Raw genomic sequence first — 20327 nt, forward strand, 5'->3', positions numbered from 1 at the left:
AGTACTATTAGAAATTTGTTATTTTTCCGAACTTTCCCAGTTAGAGGAACTTGACATGGATTATGTGGCGCAAAAAAAAAAATTCCTAACATACCTGCCTTAGAGCTATAATTTACCAAAATTAAATAGTGTAACTTCGAAGCTCGTTGCTAACAAATCAAAATGTTTTTAGTTAATAATTTGTATCTTCGTTTTGGTCTGGGTATCCATGCTGGATGTTCACTATGTATTACATACAACGTTATATTTATGGTTGTTGTTGTTTTAACAACATTAACGCTCCCATAAATGATCGGGAATGTTACTGGAGTGACAGTCCTTGGCCGTATATAAATCCGGATCGTTCCAGGAAGGTAGTGCCGACTGCCGTGGGAATGAACGTTATATTGATCTAATCATACAGTTGTCAGACACTTGTATCAGCAGTTGTAGAGTATCGTATTCGGTGCCTCTTCCAAAACGTACGAAATAAGCTACTTTTCTTCTTTCGACGTGATAACGTCTTATAATTCGATTTAGCCGGCTGCACGCACGAAAAAATATGTGGTTACCTTGCACGTTCGACATCTTGCTCTCTCCTACTTAAGTGAGCGTATATATGTATGTATGTGCGCATATGTACATATATAAAATCACGTACAGTAGACGCTCACAAATTAGAATCACTTTGTTTTTAGGGTGATTCTAATTTCTGAAAAATTCTAATTCCTGGACGTTTTTTTATTTCAATAAAACCTTAAAATTTAAGTCAATTTGCATTGAAAAACTACAATGAAATTTTGTCTTACAAAAAACAAAAACTCCAATTACAGTAAATATATTTTTTTTAATCAAAAATACATAAGAGATCGATAAATATACATTAAAACAGCCAAAAATTAATCAAAAACTTCGTAACTAATTTGCAGGCATGTAGTCTGTTATTGCTGTTTGCTTCTTCCTTTTATTTGTTTCTGCAATAACAATCTCATTGCGAAGAGCTAGCAGATTGCTTGTGTGCTTTGCGGAAAACGATTCACTATAAGTACACCATTTTATTAAATTATTGACGCTTTCAATGGCTGTAGAAGTAGAGACAACTGGTAAGACCTCCCGGTCATCAAATTCGCTGCTACCTGAAGACTCATCATCGCTATTGAGATCATGTGCAGGGTCGTCATCAAGCACATCATTGTTCCATATTTCAATTTCTGGTATGCTAATTGTATTAGTTGGCTCTATTTCTGTTAAAAGTGCTTGAGAGCTCCATTGCAGTCTTGATCTTTTTGCAGTAGCAGTGCTAGTGGCACATCATCGTCATCACTTTCATACTGATCAGAGTCCCAGTTGTTCAACTTTGACCAGGACTTTTTTATTACTCTTTCTGGAACATCATACCAAGCTTGCTTTAATAGCATGATTGCATTTCGAATTGAAAAGGATTTCAAGCGAACCTTGAGGTCACCTCCTTCAGCAATTAATTGAGAAAGAAGCATACTTCTGTAGTTTAGCTTGGTTAACTTAATAGGATTCTGATCCATTGGTTGTAAAGTTGCTGTCACATTTGGTGGAAAGAAAAATGCAATTATATTTCCATCGTCGCTTTGAAGTTTCTCAATTGGTGCATGAGCAGAGCAGTTGTCAATTAGCAAAATTGCCTTCGGAGGCAAATTATTTTCCTGAGAGAAACGAATCACCTGTGAATTGAAAATATTTTGGAATTACTGAACCTAAAAACAAAGTTTTTTCTTACCTCATGAATAAATATCTTGTGAAACCAATCATGAAAAATCTGAGATGTCATCCAAGCATTTTTTGAAAAGTTGTAATGGAGTGGATTATTGAATCCTTGAAAACTTCTTGGTTTTTTTGCTTTTCCAATTACTAATGGCATTAATTTATGTGATCCATCAGCATTTACACCAAGTAACACTGAAATTCGTTCCTTCTGGATTTTATACCCGGGGGCGGTTTTCTCGAAAAGAGAGAAGTATGTTTTGTCAGGTAAACAACGGTAAAATAATCCGGTTTCATCTACATTATATATTTGTGACTCCTTTAGCCCCATCTCATCGACTTTTGCACGAAATCTGTGAATAAACGGGGTGACTGAAGCAACATCACTAGAAAGAATCTCGCCACAAATTTTTAAAAAACGTATTCCGTGTCGTTTTTTAAATTTGCTAAACCATCCATCACTTGCGCTAAATGTACTTTCATCTTTATCGGGATATTCCACTTTGAATATTTGTGTGGCTTTCTCCTTTAGTATTGGCCCAGTTAATGTACACTTTTTTTCGCGTTTATTTAAAAACCACTCATAAAGACTTGCTTCCATTTTTGGATATTCAGCGATATGCAATAATTTTTTGTTAGCCTTATGATAGGTATTAGAAACAGCGCTTAAAATTGATGATTTCATAGATTTGATATAGGTGATTGCAGATGGCGCCACATCAAATTCTAGGGCTAACCGCTCCCTTGAATACCTTGGTCAAGCTTTTCCAAGATCTGCACTTTGGTTTCCAAAGACAAAGTATTTTTCTTACGTTTATTTGGCATTTCAACGAACGACTTTTACTTTTAAGCAAACAATGCCGAAACACGTGCACGCGAATCGAATTTCAAACAAAAACTGTACAGATAGCGACGAAAATCCAACGACTACCGAGCGTAACATGAATAAATTGGGGATTCCCCTTTTTATATCTATTTTGCAACAAAAAAACAAAATACGCTCTGAAATTAGAATTTTCGATTGTAATTTCAGAGCGTGTAATGTATTCAAAAAGTTGATTCTAATTTCTGGAAATTCTAATTACTAAGAGTTCTAATTTGTGAGCGTCTACTGTATTTGTATTTGCATATGCCTTCTTATTGATTATTATTAATTTGATTTACTTGAAGAATTTAAAATAAAACCAAGTTTGTTAATAATACCTGTTGTTTTAATGTTATTATTATTAATTTTTTTATTATATATGAAGGAAAAAATGTATGGTAATATTTACCACATACCTTATAAGATATGTTGTATACTAATATATGTATATAAACATGCATATACATATACAATTTCGCGCAATTTTCAAAAAGAATAAATCTATATGTAAAGATGCATACAAGTCATATGGAAATATCAAATATACGAATCTATTCCGTACGCAAATGTGCTTGAACTGCAAGCGAGAGCGCGGAACGAACGACAAAGAGCACAATCGGCCCCCGCGTTCGGCAACGTTCGACATCTGGCTCTGTCCTACTTGAGTGAACATATATGTATATGTATGTATATGCGCATTTGTATATAAATTCACATACTTGTATTTGCATATGCCTTCTTCCTGTGTGCATGGTAATGAACCATTTCTCTATTGAGAATAGGACGATGATAGAAAAAGTAGAAAATGAAAGGGAGTGTTTCGAGTGTAATGTGTCTTGAAAAAGTCAAATCGATGATGGTGCTTCTTAGTGTTGTTGACTTATTAACGTCTGATGCACAATCGAAATTGAACATATCTTTCATGAATTTGATAATTGTTTCGTAATTTTTCACGTTTGTGTAACTTGACCTATTCCATTGCAATTCCATTTACCCCCTCCTCTATATCCATACAAAATATCTATCAAACAAATAAAATTAAAATTTTGTTTTGAAAATTGCAACCCTTACATCAGTAGTTTCTTATGACGTTGTCACGTTAAACTATCGTCAGTAAACCGACTTTACAGACAACCTTTTTTTATGTTCCTCGAGGTTTACACCCTATTTGGAAATAAGTCATTTGATAATTTGTCAGTCCAGCTTATTCTCATAGTACCTAAGGCGCATAAAGCAGGTAACAGCAGTAGATAAAGTTCTTGCTTTTGCTTTTTTCCCCTAGAATATCAAAGTCTATAAACTAAGACTCACAGAGTAAGCAGCAAACCATTTGACCCAAATAATATCGTTTCCACGACAGTCGGTTCTACGTTACCGAAACAACCCGGCTTTATATCCGGCCAAGGACTGTCACTCCAGCAGCATTCCCTGTATGTAAGTATGGGGAGTGTTTATGCTGCTACAACAACAACAACAACCAAATTAATATGGAGTAATAGAGCATATCAAACTGCTCAACAAGCAGTTCCTGCTAGGATGTTACCGCAGGTTTCACCGCTGCAGACACCTGCTTGAGCCTGAGCCGCCTCCCAGGCACGTCAGGAGGCACCTCTTAAACTACGCCGACGAAATCCAGGACAAAACCGACAGAAATTTACTGGAACATACAGTGTTTAGACAGCCAATAAACGACAATCACCGGGAGAATGTCACCACCTTCTTAATCACCCGTCTTACAGTTTTTTTTTCGTTCGATACGAAATACTGGCACTTTGGGCAAAAGTTTAGTGTTGTAACTCCCGAAAATTCGTCCTTTGTTGCGCGTCTTTAAAATCGGCGTCATAACAATTTCTTACGCAATTGCATAGGAAAACGAAATGCGAGCTAAATATTTATTGATACTAAAATATATGGGGCCAGAATTTGCTTTTTTGGTATTTTAAAAGTAAGTTACAGTTAACATCGAAATTATCAAAAAAAATATTTATGGAAAACCCATTAATTTTACCTACGTATTCACCTTCACCCAAGGCCAATCAATTCAAGGTTGTAGTATTCGAGCAAATTTTTTTAAAATTAGAACTGTCAAGGAAAAAATAATGTAATGAATGACAGATATATAAAATTAGTTTGTCGGGCATTCACAACAACATTCCGTTTTACTTTCAACATTAAGGGAGAGTTGAAGAACAATCAACTATTCTAATCATACCACCTTCTACAGATACGACTTAACTTCACCTATGTATGCAAAATATGTGCCGAGCATCAAAAAAATATCTTCTCAGCATTTGCAACACAGAGCAAACGTTTATAAGTGGTACAATAATACTGATTTTATTACGTGCTTTGAAGAAGCTTCTAGTTGGTTTATACTTAATTATTTTCTAAAGAAATCAATTAACTTTGCCTACTCATTTTTTACCTTACAACGACAGAAACACATTTTTACTCATTTATATTTATTCTTAAAAATGCTAGAACCATACAGATATTTGTAATTCTAGAAATTGTTTTTTTAGAATTTGTGTAACCTTTTTCTTTAAGATAAAATAATTTTACTCAATTTGTATTGACAAACCGCGTATTATGTCTTTCTTTTAATTAATTTTTGCTATCAACACCTACAGCATGCCACGATAATATGAAAAATACTTAAATTCTCTTTTCATTTTAGTAATTCTTAGTGAGGAATCGTGGCAAGTCTGAATAGAATTAAGAAAAAGTGAGGTTTAATAAAATCTATCTGTGAAAAATTTGATATACAATTTAACCAAACAATCTGTAAAAGTTAAAAAAGTAATTTTTAAATTGCAGTAAAAAAAGTTAAAGCAGCATGCGTAGGTATAGCCAGACCTGCAAAAACGATCATTTCGGGAAACAGAAACGCCATAGACATAAAAAAAAACAGGGTCGACCAATTACAAATTACTCATCGCTATCGCCATAGTAAACTCTGGAAATAAAGTCATTAATAATATTTAATAGTTTGAAATAATATCGGCACATGCCTCTTCTTTGAAACTGCACGCTTAGATTTGCGTCCGATCGGATTATGATAATTTGTACGCGGTGATGTTTCGTTAACGAGCCTTTTTGTCTTTTTTGGCTCTTCGCGAAGTTCTTTGAATGATACATTCTCTTGTGATTTCATACGTTTCATGAATTTATCGATAATTTCGTCGCATGATAAATTCGCTTCAGGCTCCCATGTGTCATGCTTCGGTCCAAATCCCTTCCAACGTATACGAAAAATACGTTGATTCTTCTCCTCGGCATAATCTATTATCTTATCAACTTCCCACTCTTTATTTGGGTCAGTCGACAATTCTCCTTTTGCTGGGCGTGCCTTCTTAGCGGCCACACCACTTTTTTTGTTCGATTTGCTGGCCGATTGCTAAAGATAATATCATTACTTTAGGATAAGACATTTAAACCCCTTTATTTACTCAGTATTTACCTTATTTTTATATTTGTCTATTATATTCGGACATGATAGCGTATCTTCAGGCTCCCAAGTGTCGTCATCTTTAGTGTAGCCCTTCCAGCGTATTAAGTAGTAAGTAACACCTTGTTCAACCTTATGACCCACAATGTCTTTAACCTTACATGAAAAAATCAAGATATTCGTGAAAAGTATAAAACCTATAGATTAAAATTATACCAAGCGAAATAAAAATTCCAAAAATTTATAAATGTCTTAAAATTGTTCAATTTATGTGGCCAAATTTTTTCCTTAAATGTGGGTCATCATCACGGTGAACCGAATTCAGGTATGGGCAACCTCAGACCGTTACCCGACTCTCAGAGATTTTGAATGAATCGGATGATTCGTTGATGTAACACTGGATGTGACTGCGTTTGGTTTACGACAAAACAGAGATTTTGTTATTGATATAAGAAATAATCAGCGCAGTCAATGGTTTTGTTGCTTCGTTATAGTCTAAACGACTGCTTGGACGAGCGTAAGAATATATGTGGAATTAGCGGGTACAATTCTGCTGCTGAATCCCCCTGACGTAACAGCCGAATTTACTCTCACAATTTTGCTGCTTTTAAACTATCATCCTTGGGTCATAATTATGTGTTTGAGAATTTTAAAGGGCCACACCACAGCAGAATGCTTTGTTATTGAATTGTTTACAGGTTTATTTTTACCTTGGTTAAATAAAGAACTGTTTGTAAGTATTTCACTGTGCTACAAAAAAAAAACGAGATACACCTGACAAATTACACACTGTAGGTTGTTTATATGGTCGAATAATGCATAAAAATATTTTTGTTATATTTTTTGTACCCTCCAATTTTTATTTATTTATAAAAAACCGTTTTTTCAGACTTTGCGCGGTAATCTACGGATATATCAGTCATTTTTTCACCGATTTTCAATATTTTATATGTTTTGAAAAGGATATTGTCAGACCTTTCAAATGATGTACAACAAGTAATTATTCAAACTAGTTAGTTGTGATTTTTATTTGATTAAACCTGGGGAAAGTGTTTTTTTTTATCATTTTTTTAATTTTAACAATTTTTTATTGCATAATTTTACAACAAAATTAAAGATGTTTGTTAATATTCTTTGAGTGCATTTATTAACGAAGAAATTAATGTATTACTTTCAATAATCGGACAAAAATTGCGTAAACTACGCTAGTTTTTCGTTAATAGAAAAAAATGCCTTGAATATCTATCCATTTGTGGAACCATAGTTTTTGTCTTTAATGATTATTTACTTGTTTAATTATTTTTTTTGTTGTAAAATTATGCAATAAAAAATTGTTAAAATTAAAAAAATGATAAAAAAAGCACTCTCCAGGTTTAATCCAATAAAAATCACAAGTAACTATTTTGAATAATTACTTGTTGTACATCATTTGAAAGGTCTGACAATATCCTTTTCAAAACATATAAAATATTGAAAATCGGTGAAAAAATGACTGATATATCCGTAGATTACCGCGCAAAGTCTGAAAAAACGTTTTTTTATAAATAAATAAAAATTGGAGGGTACAAAAAATATAACAAAAATATTTTTATGCATTATTCGACCATATAAACAACCTACAGTGTGTAACTTATCAGGTGTATTTTCAGTGTTGCACCGTGTTATTTGAGTTCAAAAAAAGTACTTCTTTTAATGTGGAGCTGCTAATGCAATATCAATGAGTATCGATATTTTCAACTCTTTGAAGAAGTTCTTAGGCGGTAAACATTGTTTTTTGTATCCAAAAACAAAACGTTTTTTTTTCCTATCATTCTTCGTGTTATGTTCAAAACAATAGCGATAATAATTGCTCCACAAATTTTTTGTTTATTCATACCGCGCAATTTATAGGAGAAGGGAATATTGCTTAGTAGGATAAGCACTTCATGGCGCTAGCATGCTAGTTTCGATAATGCACCGATAAATCGAAATATAAAAACAATTATCGGATTTCGATTCCTGTAAATTGCTCACGTTAACACGTTTGCAAGACGATCTATACAAGGTGTTGTTACTAGAACAACTGATTTAGCCACTAAATCGGAAAAACAAATTACATGAAAATAGTGTTGTTGCTTTGGTGAATTCACCTTCCACAAATGTTTATAAAATAAAACCAGCAAAACTTCTCTCACCTCATATACTTCCTCCCCCTCCTCTTCTTCCTCCGCAACTGCTTGAGACTTAGCTTGTGCCTTCTTGCCCTTGGCACGCCTACCAACGACTTTACCATTTTTGCCGGCGATTTTCTGTTTTCCAACTCCAGCCGATTTTCGACCTTTCTTTGCACTACTGCCGCCGCCGCCGCCACCATTTAATGGTTCATCGTCACTATCCAAATCATCATTGTTTTCGTCGATCAGTTTCTCTGATGCCACTTTACGCTTATTACCTTTCTTGCCGCCTGTACCGCTACTACCATCCTCCTGTTCATCATCGGTGGCGCTACCCTGTACAGAATGGAATTCATCATCGGTATTCCCTTCGGGACGTGTTTGATCTCTTACAACGCTTTGCTTTTTCTTTCCTTCAACGTCCTCTTCACCAACCCCTTCAACATCCGACTCGTCGCTATTAGACTCCACCGTGGCGCCCTTTTTAGTTTCCTCATCTTGTTCGTTTTCATTTTCAGCAGATTCCGCATATTCTGCGATTTTCTTCTTATGCACTCTACCCATTTTAATTTTCGCCGCTCGATAACTTAATATTTGTTTTTTACACAATTCCTACCGTCTTGTTATTGAACCTATTTTTATATCTTAACAAACGCAAAATTCTCTTTAAAAATTTAGTTTTTCCGCACTAAATGTACCTCTAATTTCGACGACGCTGTGAAAAATTGAGGCAGAAAACAGAAGCATCGAAAGAGGAGTACAGAAATTTATAAACGCAACGCTAGAGAAGGCTCGCAAAGTTGGCCGATACGAGATGGGAAGCGGAATGGAGCAGAATGGAACAAACCGAAGCGAAAAACGAAGCAACAGAGTTGCATTATAGTATAACTTATCTGTATGTAACGTTGTTATAGCTGAGACCTTCAACAGAAAATATACTTTGAACACACGTGGGTCAATATTGTCAATAATTTTGTTGCTTTTAAAATAATTAATTTTAAAAATGATTAAAACTAAGAAACGATCATCAGAGAATAGTTCCGAAGGTCCGACCAAGAAAAAATCTAAAAAAATGCATCTAAATAAGACTGCATACCCACCGGTAAAGGACGAAGTTTCAATTAAGGCAAACAAGCAAGGCAACAAAACCTCTAAACCACACTCAACTCGAAAGCCAATAAAAGGTAAACTTCCTTTAAAAGCATCTGGTGAACCTGGTACAGGGAAAAACCTTAAAAAAATTATTGGAAGAAATGGTGGCTCTGGCAAATTTGGAAAGAATAGAATAGGTGAAGATGGCGCCACATATGTTGAAGGCGAAAAAACAGACTGGCGTAAATTTAAACAAGAGAAAAAAGAATTACAACTCAAGCGTAAACAAGCTAAAGGATCCTATGAAGTATTGGTAGAAGCAAAGAAAATTTATGAAAAGTTAAAATGGTAATAAAAGTTTAGTGGATGTATATCTGACAGTTTAATATAAGTACCTACAAATATACATTTTTATTTTAGTCGACGTACAGAAAATAAACCGGAGCAGGCAGGGAAACTATATGACGTTTTGAATCGTGGCGATGTGATAAAAAAATTAATAATGGCTCATGACACAGCTCGTATCATCCAATGTATGTTGAAACATGCGTCGCCTTCAATTCGGGAACAACTTTCAGAAGTAGGTGTACCTTGTGTCTTAATTTCTTCATTATATAAATAACTAAATGTTCACAGAAATTGTTACCAATGGTCGTTGAAATGTCTGTCTCTAAATATTCACACTTTTGCGTACTACGAATGTTCAAATACGGCTCACCAAATATCAAATCACAACTTGTCAATAGTTTTATGGGAAACGTCATACGCCTAGCTGGTCATAACATAGCGAGTAAAATACTGGATTATGCCTATCACACTGTAGCTTCTCCAAAACAACGCATGTATCTTCGTCAAGAATTCTATGGAGAATTGTATCGTGGTTCCAAAGACGATAACGTGAAAACTCTGGCTGATACGTATAAAAACACTCCTAATATGAAGAGGTCTATTTTAGGTGCAGTTAAGTCCAACCTCGATCATTTGGCCAACAAGCAGTTGGTAGATAATTCCCTGGTGCATGCAGTGATTTTAGAATACCTAAGAGAATGTGAGGAGGAAAAAATACAGGAAACAGTCTGTGAATTCGCGCCTCTTATACCTCTTATGTTAACTACTAAGGATGGGACCCAAGCAGCAATAATCTGTTTTTATAAGTCTCCGCCAAAAAATCGTCGAGTGAGTTTTGAAAATTAAACAGTAATATTATAGTAATAAACAATACACTATGCTTTCAGGCTATAATAAAAACTATTAAGGAACACTTGGTTAAAATTAGTACGCATGAGCATGGTCATATTTTTTTATTGGCATTAATAAACTCTCTTGACGACACAAAAGCAACTAAAAAAGCTATATATGATACCTTGCATCCAGAATTAGAAACACTGATGAGAAATCAGTGGGGTCGCCGTCTCATTGAATGGTTTGTGGCACCTGCAGATACCAACTGTTTCCATCCCAGCTTTATCGCGAGTATTGAAGATGGTTTGCAATATGGAAAAAAAGACAAAGATACAAGGCGTAAGGAAATTTTAGAACAGATTGAAGAACCTTTAGCCAATGCGATTGCTGAAAATCCCAAATTTTGGCTTTCTAATCGACACATAGGTCTTGTCACCGCTACGATATTGAACAAATGTAATTGCCTAATAATCTTTTAAACATTTTTTAACGAATTTATCATCTTGTAGTAAGTCAAGAGCATTTCGAGAAAGCTATTTCCGCCATCATCAATGTTGTTATCGACCCAACGTGGACTGTAACAGTAGGAGAGGAAAAAGTTCAAAACACCACAAGTGCTTACGATGTAGAAAAAACCATTGCAGTAGCCGTAGAAGAGAAAAAGCAAAAACGCTTAGCATTCGGCGCTGAGAAATTTGAGCAACAAGATGAGTCAACTGACGATGAAACTGATAACAAAGAAGTAAAATATTTGAATCGGTTTAAATTAGATTGATGTAAATTTCGTTTATCAGGGGGAAGAAGCAGTCATTACAATCCCAGGCATTGAAGAATCTGGTCTACATGTCGTACTGAAAAAGATTATCAAAAATGATAAAGAACGCATAGCGACAAATAGCGAAGTATCAACTTTTGGGTCTATTCTTGTAAAAAAACTAACCAACGATACGGTAAGAAATATCCAAATTCGTTCATACCGAGGTCATTACTGTCGTATTTTAATTTTCGTAACATCTAGTAAATCTTAAAATTATCTCGTTTACATTTATTTCAGCTACAAAACTGGTTAAATGTTAACCGTGCATGCTTCATCTTGCTGAACGTTTGCGAGCAAAACAGTGAATCAACAATGTTTTCACTTAAAGATCTTCTGAAACCGCTACTCCGAGAGTTGAAAAGAGGTACCGGAGCCGGGCAAAAATTATTACTGCATAAAATGGAAATTTAAGTTTACATTTTGAGTTTTATTTTAACGTGTACTGCACAATTTTTATGATTATTTGTCTGTTAACGATATAGATGTAATAGGGAAGCAAATAACATTTACAAACAGATAAATAAAATGTGAAATCACTCTTAATTTCAAATATGATTTTACTTAAATAATCCTAAATAGTAGGAACATTTAGAAATAAATCATGAAAATCAGTACAATTCATTCCGTTCGCAAAATTAAGTGTAGTCCGGAATCTGTGTCGACGATTTTAGACATCTGTCCAACCTTTAAAATAAATGCTGCATCTTCAAACGCTTTTTGCATCTGACCTGAAAATATGCAGTTCGTTTGAAAGATATTCATATTCGAACATTTTTAATTACCTTTATCAAATAACCCTAAATCACCCCCACGTTTAGCAGAGCTACAGTCTGAATATTTAGTTGCCAAAGCTGCAAGCGTAGTCTCGCCAGACTCAATCTGCTTACGGTAGTCCTCCAGAATCGCACGTGCTTCTTCCTTCGAACGTGTTATATTCTCTTCACGCCACGAACTAGGTCGACGACTACCTTTATGTTTCACGAGGAGATGGGAGCAACGCACTTCACTTGGTCCCAATGATTCCTTTTTTGCTGGTTCAGTCGGCAAATCCCATTGAGACTCCTTTGTATAAATATTTAAATAATATGTCAATCCTACAAAATACGAAATACTTTATATATGTGTTTATGGAATTCATGTATTGTTCAAAATCAGCAATCGGCAGCTGGCAATTATTTTTCAGTAACAAACAAGAAAAATCTCATTATTTTGCTTACCGGTTGAACGACTTTTGCGCACTTCCCAACCTTCTGGTATATTCTTTTCTGTATCAGACATGATGCGTTACGAACTTTTTGCAATATCAATCCGTTAAATCTCGAAATTCTTCAGTTTACACCATTTACAAATTTCCTTGGCGAAACACCGCGGCAGTTAATATATTCACGGCCAAAACGTTGAGAAAATGAAACAATCCAGAACCTTATCCCTTGTCTCCACTAGCTATCACTCATCACAAAGGATAAATCGGCAGAAGAGACCACTCATTACTAATAGGTCACTTAGGCACTTTACGCATTCGTTACCAAGTACTGAGTACAACACCTGAAAAAGACGTACCGAAACGTTTTCGTGTACTCACTGTGTTTCTAACAAAATGAATTCCAGTTATGACGAACCGTTAAACATTTGCTCGTCGCATCAATAGAATTCGCCGCCAGCAGCTTAACAGTGGAAGAGCTTAAATGAGCTGACATTCGGTAGATTTTCAATTGTACATATGAAAATGATTAACAAATTTGCTACTTATTCCTGTATATGAAATTTTCTTCCATTGCTAGAATAATACATATTTTTCATATTTAAGAATGTGAATGCTGTCTTTACATCGAATACATACTCTAGATATTTTGCATATGCTGCCCACTTGACCAAAGTAAACTGCGGAAGGCTTTTAACATTTGTTTTATGTTCTCGAATATATACTATTACGAATTTGTTAACACTTTAACAACCCTCGTTATCGGCTGAGTTCCACCCTGGGACCGTGGTAACATTTCGTCAAGGTGGAACCGCGTTTATATTGACAAAACAGGTACCTGCGTCCAGGTTCCTCTTACATGGGCGTATGGAGGTTATACGCTATCGATAGTATCCATTGCTTCCACTTCATAAGTGGTTCTGCAGAAAATGGAACATGGGAACAGGTGTCGTAAATATTACCGACATGTTGTAGTCTGATAACGTCCTGGGCACTAAGCTCAGGCGTATGTCGTCGATATAATCCTATCATTGGTGCAAAATTTGTTGCTGCATTCCAGCAAGTATTTGATGCGATCATCTTAACGATTAGATTTTCCGGGCACAGCTGACCACCCAGAAGTGCTTCAAGCGTTAGGCGCTCCACTCTGAAACGAACGCAGTGGAAGAATACGCGTTCCGCACTTTCTATCGCGTTGTTGCAGTTTGGGCAGAACGGATTGTCCTCCAGATTAAATCGATGGAGGTACTCCAAAACACAACCGTGCCCACTCAGTATTTGAGTGAGATAGTAGTCAATGTCTCCATGTTTCCTGGTCAGCCATTGGCTAATATTTGAAATAAGCCTATGAGTCCAACGTCCGTTAGTTGACGAATCCCATCTGCTTTGCCATTCTTCTATCGAATGCAGTCTCTCTTCAGCGTTTTCTTCTAATGACGGCTTAGCCCGTCGCCTGCCATAGAGACGGCTTAATTCCTTTGCTTGGATGTCGGCTGGTAGTTTGCCCGCAATAACGCCTGTTGCGTCTCTCGAGACCATTCTGTAGCCCTTATTGCACTTCGGCGAAGAATGCTGAACGTTTTAGCTCCGGCTCATATGGGGGCAGCGTAAAAGACTACGGGCACGTCTCCTGCTGCCTTGCGGGCCGCCAATATTAGGCAACATTCGTGTAAGCGCTCCTTTGATAGCATTAGCTTTTGCGCTTGCTGCAGATAGGTGCTGCTTGTAGCTGAGACGCCTGTCTATTATCACGCCAAGATACTTAATCGACTCTTTAGAGAGTATTTCATGGGTGCCTATACGTAGTTTTATTTACTCTTTTTTTCTGCGCCCACTGATGAGTACCGCATCGGTTTTTTGGGCTGCCAATTCCAATCCGGATTTTGCCAACCATAGCCTCACCCTTGCTGCTGCGTCATTGCTTTTTGCTTCCAGCTGGTCTGTGTGTCTATCCGTAACTACAAGCGGAATATCATCTGCATAGCCGACAATAGTAGCACCGTCTGGTAGTTTTAGTTTGAGGACCCCGTCGTACATGGCATTCCTAAGTATTGGACCAAGGACAGATCCTTGGTGATTTGGTATGTTTTTTGGCCACAGTCTGTATTGTATTGCAGAATTCTGTTCGTGAAGTAACTACGAATTATGCGCAGTAGGAAACCCGGTACACTTAGTTCTTTGAGAGAGATTAAAATGTTGCCCCACTTTGCACAGTTGAATGCATTTTTGATGTCCAGTGTAATGATAGCGCAGTAGTTCATATGCAAGTGCCCACCACTGATTGTTTCGTGCGCAATGTCTGTCACAGTCCTGATTGCATCTACCGTTGACCTCGCCTTTCGAAAACCATACTGATTGTCCGACAGACCAGATGGGCATTCGAGATAGACTTGTAGCCGGTCGCATATGATACGTTCGAATACCTTTCGCACCGTATCGAGCATACAAAGCGGTCTGTATGCTGATGGTTCATCAGGTTGCTTTCCTGGTTTGAGGAGCAGCACGAGTCATTGTATCTTCCATCTATTTGGGAAAGTCCCCTCTCTAAGTCAAGTTTCGTACAGACTCACAAAAATGTGTGGGTTCCTATGTACAGCTGTATTAAAGGCAGCGTTATGTATACCATCTCGCCCTGGGGACTTTCTGTCTTTAATACGGTTCAGTGTACCTAGCACTTCATCTGTTGTTACCGAAGGTATACTCGGCTTTAAATCGTATTTGTCCGCTGAGTTATCACTGTCTTTCTGGGGCGGGAAGAGCGTTAATACCACTTGTTGTAATAGCAGTGGGCACGTGGGTTGAGGTGATTGGGGTCCCTTCACTTTCCGCTTGACAGTTTTATACGCTAGGCCCCATGGATCTTCATTTGCCCCGTCTACCAATTTTCTAAAGCTTCTAATTTTGCTTTGCTCTATTGCTAGCTTCAGATCGCGTTTACGAGCCTTATAGGATGCATAAAGTTCTTCATACGATGCCCGCACCTGGGCATGGTTGCGTCACAGCAAGCTTACATTTGAGAGGCAACTTGTTCAGCCAGGGTTTCTGCATTCGCTTCGTCAATACGCACGCTTCCCCAAGCATTTTGAAAAGTTGCAGTGTTGAAAGCTGATTTTTTCCATTTGCGGACACCCGTTTTGTATCTACGTACTATGCTGGACGTTTGTATCATAATGGCCAGATGATCGCTATGCGAATGAAATTATGTCTTTATCTACCGCCCAGATGGTGGTACTCGCAGTTAGCCGGTCCGCACAGGCAAAGAGTGTTCAGAAGAACAAGGTCCAGCGCTGCGACGGTGTTCTCAACCAGCCGACCCCTCTGATTGGTATGTGTACTGCTCCAAGTTCTTGACCATGAGTTGAAGTCTCCTGCAAGCAGGATCGCCCTCCTTTCCCTTAATTCGAGTTCCAGCTCCACCATCATTAACGCGAACTCCTGTAGAGACCATCGTGGTGGTGCGTAGCAACTGACATAGAACACATCGTCCGTTTTTATCCATGCAAATCCGTTGCGAACTGTCGCCATTTTACTCTGAGGAGTTTTATTGCCCGCCAGCCAAACCGCCGATCCCATGTTACTATCAGCAGTCCAATTGTGGGTGCCAATACTTTCAAATGGTTCAGAAAGTAGAACTATGCCAATGTTTTATTTCGCTACAGTCTGCCATAGCGGATCCCGAACTGCTTGGCAATGGTTTGCGTTGAGTTGAAGAACTTTCATGTTTTTCTAAGACGCACCGCCTCTCGATAGCGCGGGCACTTTGCGCTGCCAGCTGCATGTGCTCCGGTACACAGCACACATTTTTCATCGTTTTTGCAGCTTGATGCTTGGTGGCCTTCTTTGCCACATCGTTTGCACAGTTTTGTGCAATCGGATTTTTTACACACGGTTGCTACGTGATCATATGCCCAGCATCTGTAGTACCGTCTCGGCGATGTAACTTCTGTTACTCGACATCTTACCCATCCTACTTTGAGATGCCCTAGCTCAAGCACTTTTTTGGCATCATCCGCATGCAGCGATAAATATATTGACTGTGTGCCTCCTGGAATGGTGCGTGTGCTTCGTATCGCCGACTTCTTTAGGTTTTTCACCTGTGCCTGCTGAATAGTCGCTTCAAGTAGCTCCGCCTCCATGTTCAGGTCGGTAATAAGACCTTTACATTGTATTGTGATTGTATGCGTCTTCAGGTTCACCGATACTACACCGTCCAGCGCTTTTTCAATGGCCATTTGGTAACTACTGCCCTCAACATCCTTGCTCCTTTTAAATTCTATAAGGAGGCCTCCTTTTTTTGTAGGTCGCATCGTCTTAACTTTTTCGCTAAAGTTCTTTAGTTCTTCGCTGTGCTTTACAGCTCGCAACATATCCGCAAATGATGTATCGTCCGCCTTTTTCTCGATAATAATAGCGTCCGACATTGGCCTAATGGATCATTTTCTGTTTTTCAGCGATTTCTTTTTCTTCTCTACCTTTTTAAACTTTTCGCTCTGCACGGGTTGAGTTGCAGTCTGTGGCCGAGAGGAATCAGTGTCGCTTTTCCTCTTTTTAGCAACTGGAGATTTTGTTGCAATCTAGGCTGAAGCTCTTGGGCTTTCTTTGGATCGGGTTCTCTTAGCCGACTGAGGAGTGTTTTCCCCTACTGTCGAAACAATTTGCACCTGTTTATGTCACCGTGCACATTCTGCACATTCTTTTTATGTCACCGTGAACATTACGGCATGATTCCACGTGTTGGATAAGTCCATCAATTTCTCTTCCAAGTATGTCAATCAATTCAAATTGTCTGCTTTGTTTTGTATCAGTGCTGCAGGAAGTCGGATTTTGCTGCGACTTAGGAGCGTCAGTGATTTTTTTGATGTGATGGGTCGTCGGCGTCCCGGCCGTGCCATCTCAGCCTTTCATCTCCAGCGTTGATACACCTGTTCGCCGCTGGGTAGTCGTTTTTGGCAAGCTGCTCTCCGTTGTGTTGCCTGTTGTTGCTGCTGCTTGTGGAGGGGTCCTTACAATCACGGAGCTCCTCCTGAAAGTCTCCATAGCTTCTCCTGTTACCATCTTGGTAGTGCTGTTTAAATGCAACTCACAGCCGCTATCTCAGCGCGTGTACGCAGTTACCGTAAGTCTTATGGTTATCTTTGTTAACAGGGAGGCCATGCGAGGGTTGACACTGGCCCTTATGGGGTCCAGTGTTCGGTGCCAGACTTCCAGCCGGAATTAATGGGGAGTAATCTCAACCAAACTGAGTGGTCATTTAAGACTACGCGCTTTGAGCGCTTTGTGAGACCTGCCAGGTTTTAACGGGGCGGAAGAGGCCATGAACGCTTCTGAAAGCCATTTTTCAAGATTCCACTCCGCACTCTCTGAGTTAATCGAGCATAAAGGCAGAGAACGTAAATTCATAGAGAATTCGCAGTCCCGGCCCCTTCCTCATTTTGGGCTCTAACAAAACACGGGTAAGAATTTCAACTCAGAAATTACTTCACCACAAGTTAACAGTAGGAAATTGATTAATATGGCTTCCGGAGAGAAATGAGAGGGAGAGAGTGATACGCAAGTGTGAATAAATGTAGTTTACATTAGCTTACATTTGTTTGCGTACAGAAGAGATTTGTTCATTTGATATGTCCATATGATTTGTATGCATGTTTACAGATTTGTTCTTTTTGGTTTTTTTATGAAAATTTCGCGTAATTGTATGTATGCATGTTTATATACATATACATATTAGCATAGGACATATGTGTGTAATTAGGTAATGAAAATTGCGCGAAATTGTATGTATGCACGTTTATATATATTAGAAAGGGACATATGCATATACATATATTAGGTTTATATGAAAATTGCGCCAAATATTGAAAAGCTCTTCTGATTGCTGGTAACCAATTGAACTTTGGTTTGAATTTTAATTCGAAAAGAAAGGCAATTATGAGTGCACGTGCGCGGTGAAGTAAACATTTTGAAATTATTAATAACTAATTAATAAAACATAAGTTGTCGTACGTTGTAGGTCAGGGTCCAAAAAGGTGAGATGCACAGGTCCTTAGGGTAAGTAAAACCAGCGATTTTTTTTATTGTTTATTCTAATATGTATTTATGTATTTATATTTATTTTTCCTATTTTCCAGATTTTTTTATTTTTCAGGTTTTTCTATATCTTTCAGGTTTTCTTTTTATCTTCTTTTTCAGGTAGCACCTGAGCCTAGATTTTTAAACCACTACAATTTTCACTTAATCACGATGGATTGAGAGTAGTATTTTAAAAATCAGGTAAATCGCATTGACTTATAGTAGTCGTGTGGGAAATGGTCTTTAAATAAAGAGACAATTTCGCAATTCGTGCTTAAACATAATTTTTTTTATTATATAAATTATTTTTCGTATCTCATAAAAAAAATAAAATAATAAAAATTTAACATACATTTTTTCATTCATGTATAATAATAAATTAATAATAAACATCTTAAAATAACTGGCATTATTAAAAACTTGTCGTCACTAATTATAAATTCGGTAAGGATGATGATGATACAATTGGTTTTATTTTAAATTCTTCAAGCATATCAAATTAATAATCCCCATAGAGAAATGATTCAGGCACACAGGAAGATGACATATCCAAATACGAATATGTGAATTTACATTCATATGCGCATATACATATATATGCTGTGTGTATGTATGTGCACTAGCCACAGCAAAAAAAAAATACGATTCCAAAAAACTTCACAAGAAATCCAGCGCCCATTCATAGGCACAGAATTGTATGTACAGTAACCTTCAAATATGTAAAGTAACCTTCAATTACTCTGATTTCAGAATAAGCTTCTAACCTTGCAGATATATGCATATGTTTTTGTGCCCTTTCTATCAATTGAAGAACTACATACATACATACGTAAAGTAATATACTAATTAACTATTTACCTAGTATCAGTTAACATAAAATAATTGTTTCGAAATTTTTGTCCTAGTGTTGAAATGTTCGACACAGAACTTTTTTATAAGCTACTTATGTAGTTTTCTGCAACTTACTGCATGCTCATGCGCGGACTTGACGCACAGCAGCTGCGGTTGTCGATCATTTAGAAAGACATATTTACATACATACATATATTGTTGCATACATATGTACGAAGCCGCGGGCACTCGACTTGACAAAGATTTACCAAATATTGGCAAATAATTCTACGGGAAAAATTCCAATATTGACTATTTTCGAATGGTCGAGAAAATTGGCGTATGAGCGGCTCGTTTTATGAATGAAAGTACTTTGCTCGTAGAAATATGAGCCCGAATTTATCAATGAATTTTTTGATGATGAGTTTTTGTTGAAACTGTTCAGCGCCGCCGCGACTATTTTAGGCTGTTCAGCACCATGGCAACTAGAATGATGGTCGCTCCGTCTGCGCTTATGAATGCATTTTGTTCTTGAACAAAAATATGTACGTACATAGGCTAAGCGATGATTGTAGTTGCCATAGTATAGCATATGTATAAAAAATTCACATATTTAAATTTGCATATGCCATCTTCCTGTGCGCCTGGTAATGAAGTGTTTTCTAAAAGAATTTTTTGATTTGTTTGCATGATTAAGGATATTATAATTTATATATTGAAAACATATATATGTATGTACGTACATAGGCTAGGGCATCAAGCGTGCATACGCACATACAAATATGTACATGCATATGCAAAAGAAATTGTTTTAGCATTTGTTAGGTAGGAATTTTATCATTAGGATATTTACTCCCTAATTATTGCATGAAATTTAAGGCGATGCGCATGAGGTAGGTCATGGTTGCTTCAGTACATACATATGCGTGCAATACTATATTTAATAAAGATGC

The 20327-nt window shown here is 37.2% G+C and overlaps 4 protein-coding genes across 6 annotated transcripts; 1 reads left to right on the top strand and 3 right to left on the bottom strand.

The window, feature by feature from the left end:
• Positions 1 to 852: 852 nt before the first annotated feature.
• Positions 853 to 2842, bottom strand: LOC128856641 (jerky protein homolog-like). The gene is made up of 2 exons (XM_054091953.1): positions 1733 to 2842; positions 853 to 1676 (listed from the first exon to the last, which is right to left on the bottom strand). Exons 1-2 carry the CDS (start codon positions 2399 to 2401, stop codon positions 1227 to 1229), a joined length of 1119 nt encoding a protein of 372 aa, XP_053947928.1. The 5' UTR covers positions 2402 to 2842; the 3' UTR covers positions 853 to 1226.
• Positions 2843 to 5022: 2180 nt separating this feature from the next.
• LOC128858539 (M-phase phosphoprotein 8) lies at positions 5023 to 8952 on the bottom strand. Of its 3 annotated transcripts, none has more exons than XR_008454024.1 (5): positions 8204 to 8952; positions 6042 to 6185; positions 5593 to 5978; positions 5438 to 5537; positions 5023 to 5363 (listed from the first exon to the last, which is right to left on the bottom strand). XR_008454024.1 is itself a non-coding variant. In XM_054094912.1 (5 exons), exons 1-5 carry the CDS (start codon positions 8744 to 8746, stop codon positions 5510 to 5512), a joined length of 1044 nt encoding a protein of 347 aa, XP_053950887.1. In that variant the 5' UTR covers positions 8747 to 8952; the 3' UTR covers positions 5023 to 5509. The 3 variants fall into 3 exon arrangements, 2 of the variants coding, with proteins under 2 accessions (XP_053950887.1, XP_053950886.1); XM_054094912.1 differs by having other exon boundaries at positions 5023 to 5537; positions 8204 to 8518; positions 8576 to 8952; XM_054094911.1 differs by having other exon boundaries at positions 5023 to 5537.
• Positions 8953 to 9058: 106 nt separating this feature from the next.
• On the top strand, positions 9059 to 11816 carry LOC128858538 (protein penguin). Its single transcript, XM_054094910.1, has 7 exons — positions 9059 to 9622; positions 9695 to 9854; positions 9911 to 10450; positions 10510 to 10912; positions 10966 to 11198; positions 11251 to 11406; positions 11511 to 11816. The coding sequence occupies exons 1-7, from the start codon at positions 9186 to 9188 to the stop codon at positions 11682 to 11684; spliced, it is 2103 nt and encodes a 700-aa protein (XP_053950885.1). The 5' UTR covers positions 9059 to 9185; the 3' UTR covers positions 11685 to 11816.
• Positions 11674 to 12760, bottom strand: LOC128858540 (putative peptidyl-prolyl cis-trans isomerase dodo). The gene is made up of 3 exons (XM_054094913.1): positions 12491 to 12760; positions 12056 to 12367; positions 11674 to 12001 (listed from the first exon to the last, which is right to left on the bottom strand). The coding sequence occupies exons 1-3, from the start codon at positions 12549 to 12551 to the stop codon at positions 11892 to 11894; spliced, it is 483 nt and encodes a 160-aa protein (XP_053950888.1). The 5' UTR covers positions 12552 to 12760; the 3' UTR covers positions 11674 to 11891.
• Between the last annotated feature and the right edge of the window lie 7567 nt (positions 12761 to 20327).

The sequence above is a fragment of the Anastrepha ludens genome, chromosome 3 (assembly GCF_028408465.1).
Source record: "Anastrepha ludens isolate Willacy chromosome 3, idAnaLude1.1, whole genome shotgun sequence".
Classification (NCBI taxonomy): Eukaryota; Metazoa; Arthropoda; class Insecta; order Diptera; family Tephritidae; genus Anastrepha; species Anastrepha ludens.

What these genes read in the sequence shown, in the direction of transcription:
- LOC128856641 (XM_054091953.1), bottom strand. Translation starts at nt 2,401, where the DNA reads ATGAAATCATCAATTTTAAGCGCTGTTTCTAATACCTATCATAAGGCT. An exon ending in ACAAGATATTTATTCATGAG is followed by an intron (nt 1,677 to 1,732) that starts GTAAGAAAAAAC and finishes TTCAATTCACAG; the next exon opens with GTGATTCGTTTCTCTCAGGA.
- LOC128858539 (XM_054094911.1), bottom strand. Translation starts at nt 8,746, where the DNA reads ATGGGTAGAGTGCATAAGAAGAAAATCGCAGAATATGCGGAATCTGCT. An exon ending in TAGACAAATATAAAAATAAG is followed by an intron (nt 5,979 to 6,041) that starts GTAAATACTGAG and finishes TATTATCTTTAG; the next exon opens with CAATCGGCCAGCAAATCGAA. An exon ending in CGTGCAGTTTCAAAGAAGAG is followed by an intron (nt 5,538 to 5,592) that starts GCATGTGCCGAT and finishes CTTTATTTCCAG; the next exon opens with AGTTTACTATGGCGATAGCG.
- LOC128858538 (XM_054094910.1), top strand. Translation starts at nt 9,186, where the DNA reads ATGATTAAAACTAAGAAACGATCATCAGAGAATAGTTCCGAAGGTCCG. An exon ending in ATTTATGAAAAGTTAAAATG is followed by an intron (nt 9,623 to 9,694) that starts GTAATAAAAGTT and finishes TTTTTATTTTAG; the next exon opens with TCGACGTACAGAAAATAAAC. An exon ending in ATGAAACTGATAACAAAGAA is followed by an intron (nt 11,199 to 11,250) that starts GTAAAATATTTG and finishes TTCGTTTATCAG; the next exon opens with GGGGAAGAAGCAGTCATTAC.
- LOC128858540 (XM_054094913.1), bottom strand. Translation starts at nt 12,551, where the DNA reads ATGTCTGATACAGAAAAGAATATACCAGAAGGTTGGGAAGTGCGCAAA. An exon ending in GCGCAAAAGTCGTTCAACCG is followed by an intron (nt 12,368 to 12,490) that starts GTAAGCAAAATA and finishes CGTATTTTGTAG; the next exon opens with GATTGACATATTATTTAAAT. An exon ending in TTTAGGGTTATTTGATAAAG is followed by an intron (nt 12,002 to 12,055) that starts GTAATTAAAAAT and finishes GCATATTTTCAG; the next exon opens with GTCAGATGCAAAAAGCGTTT.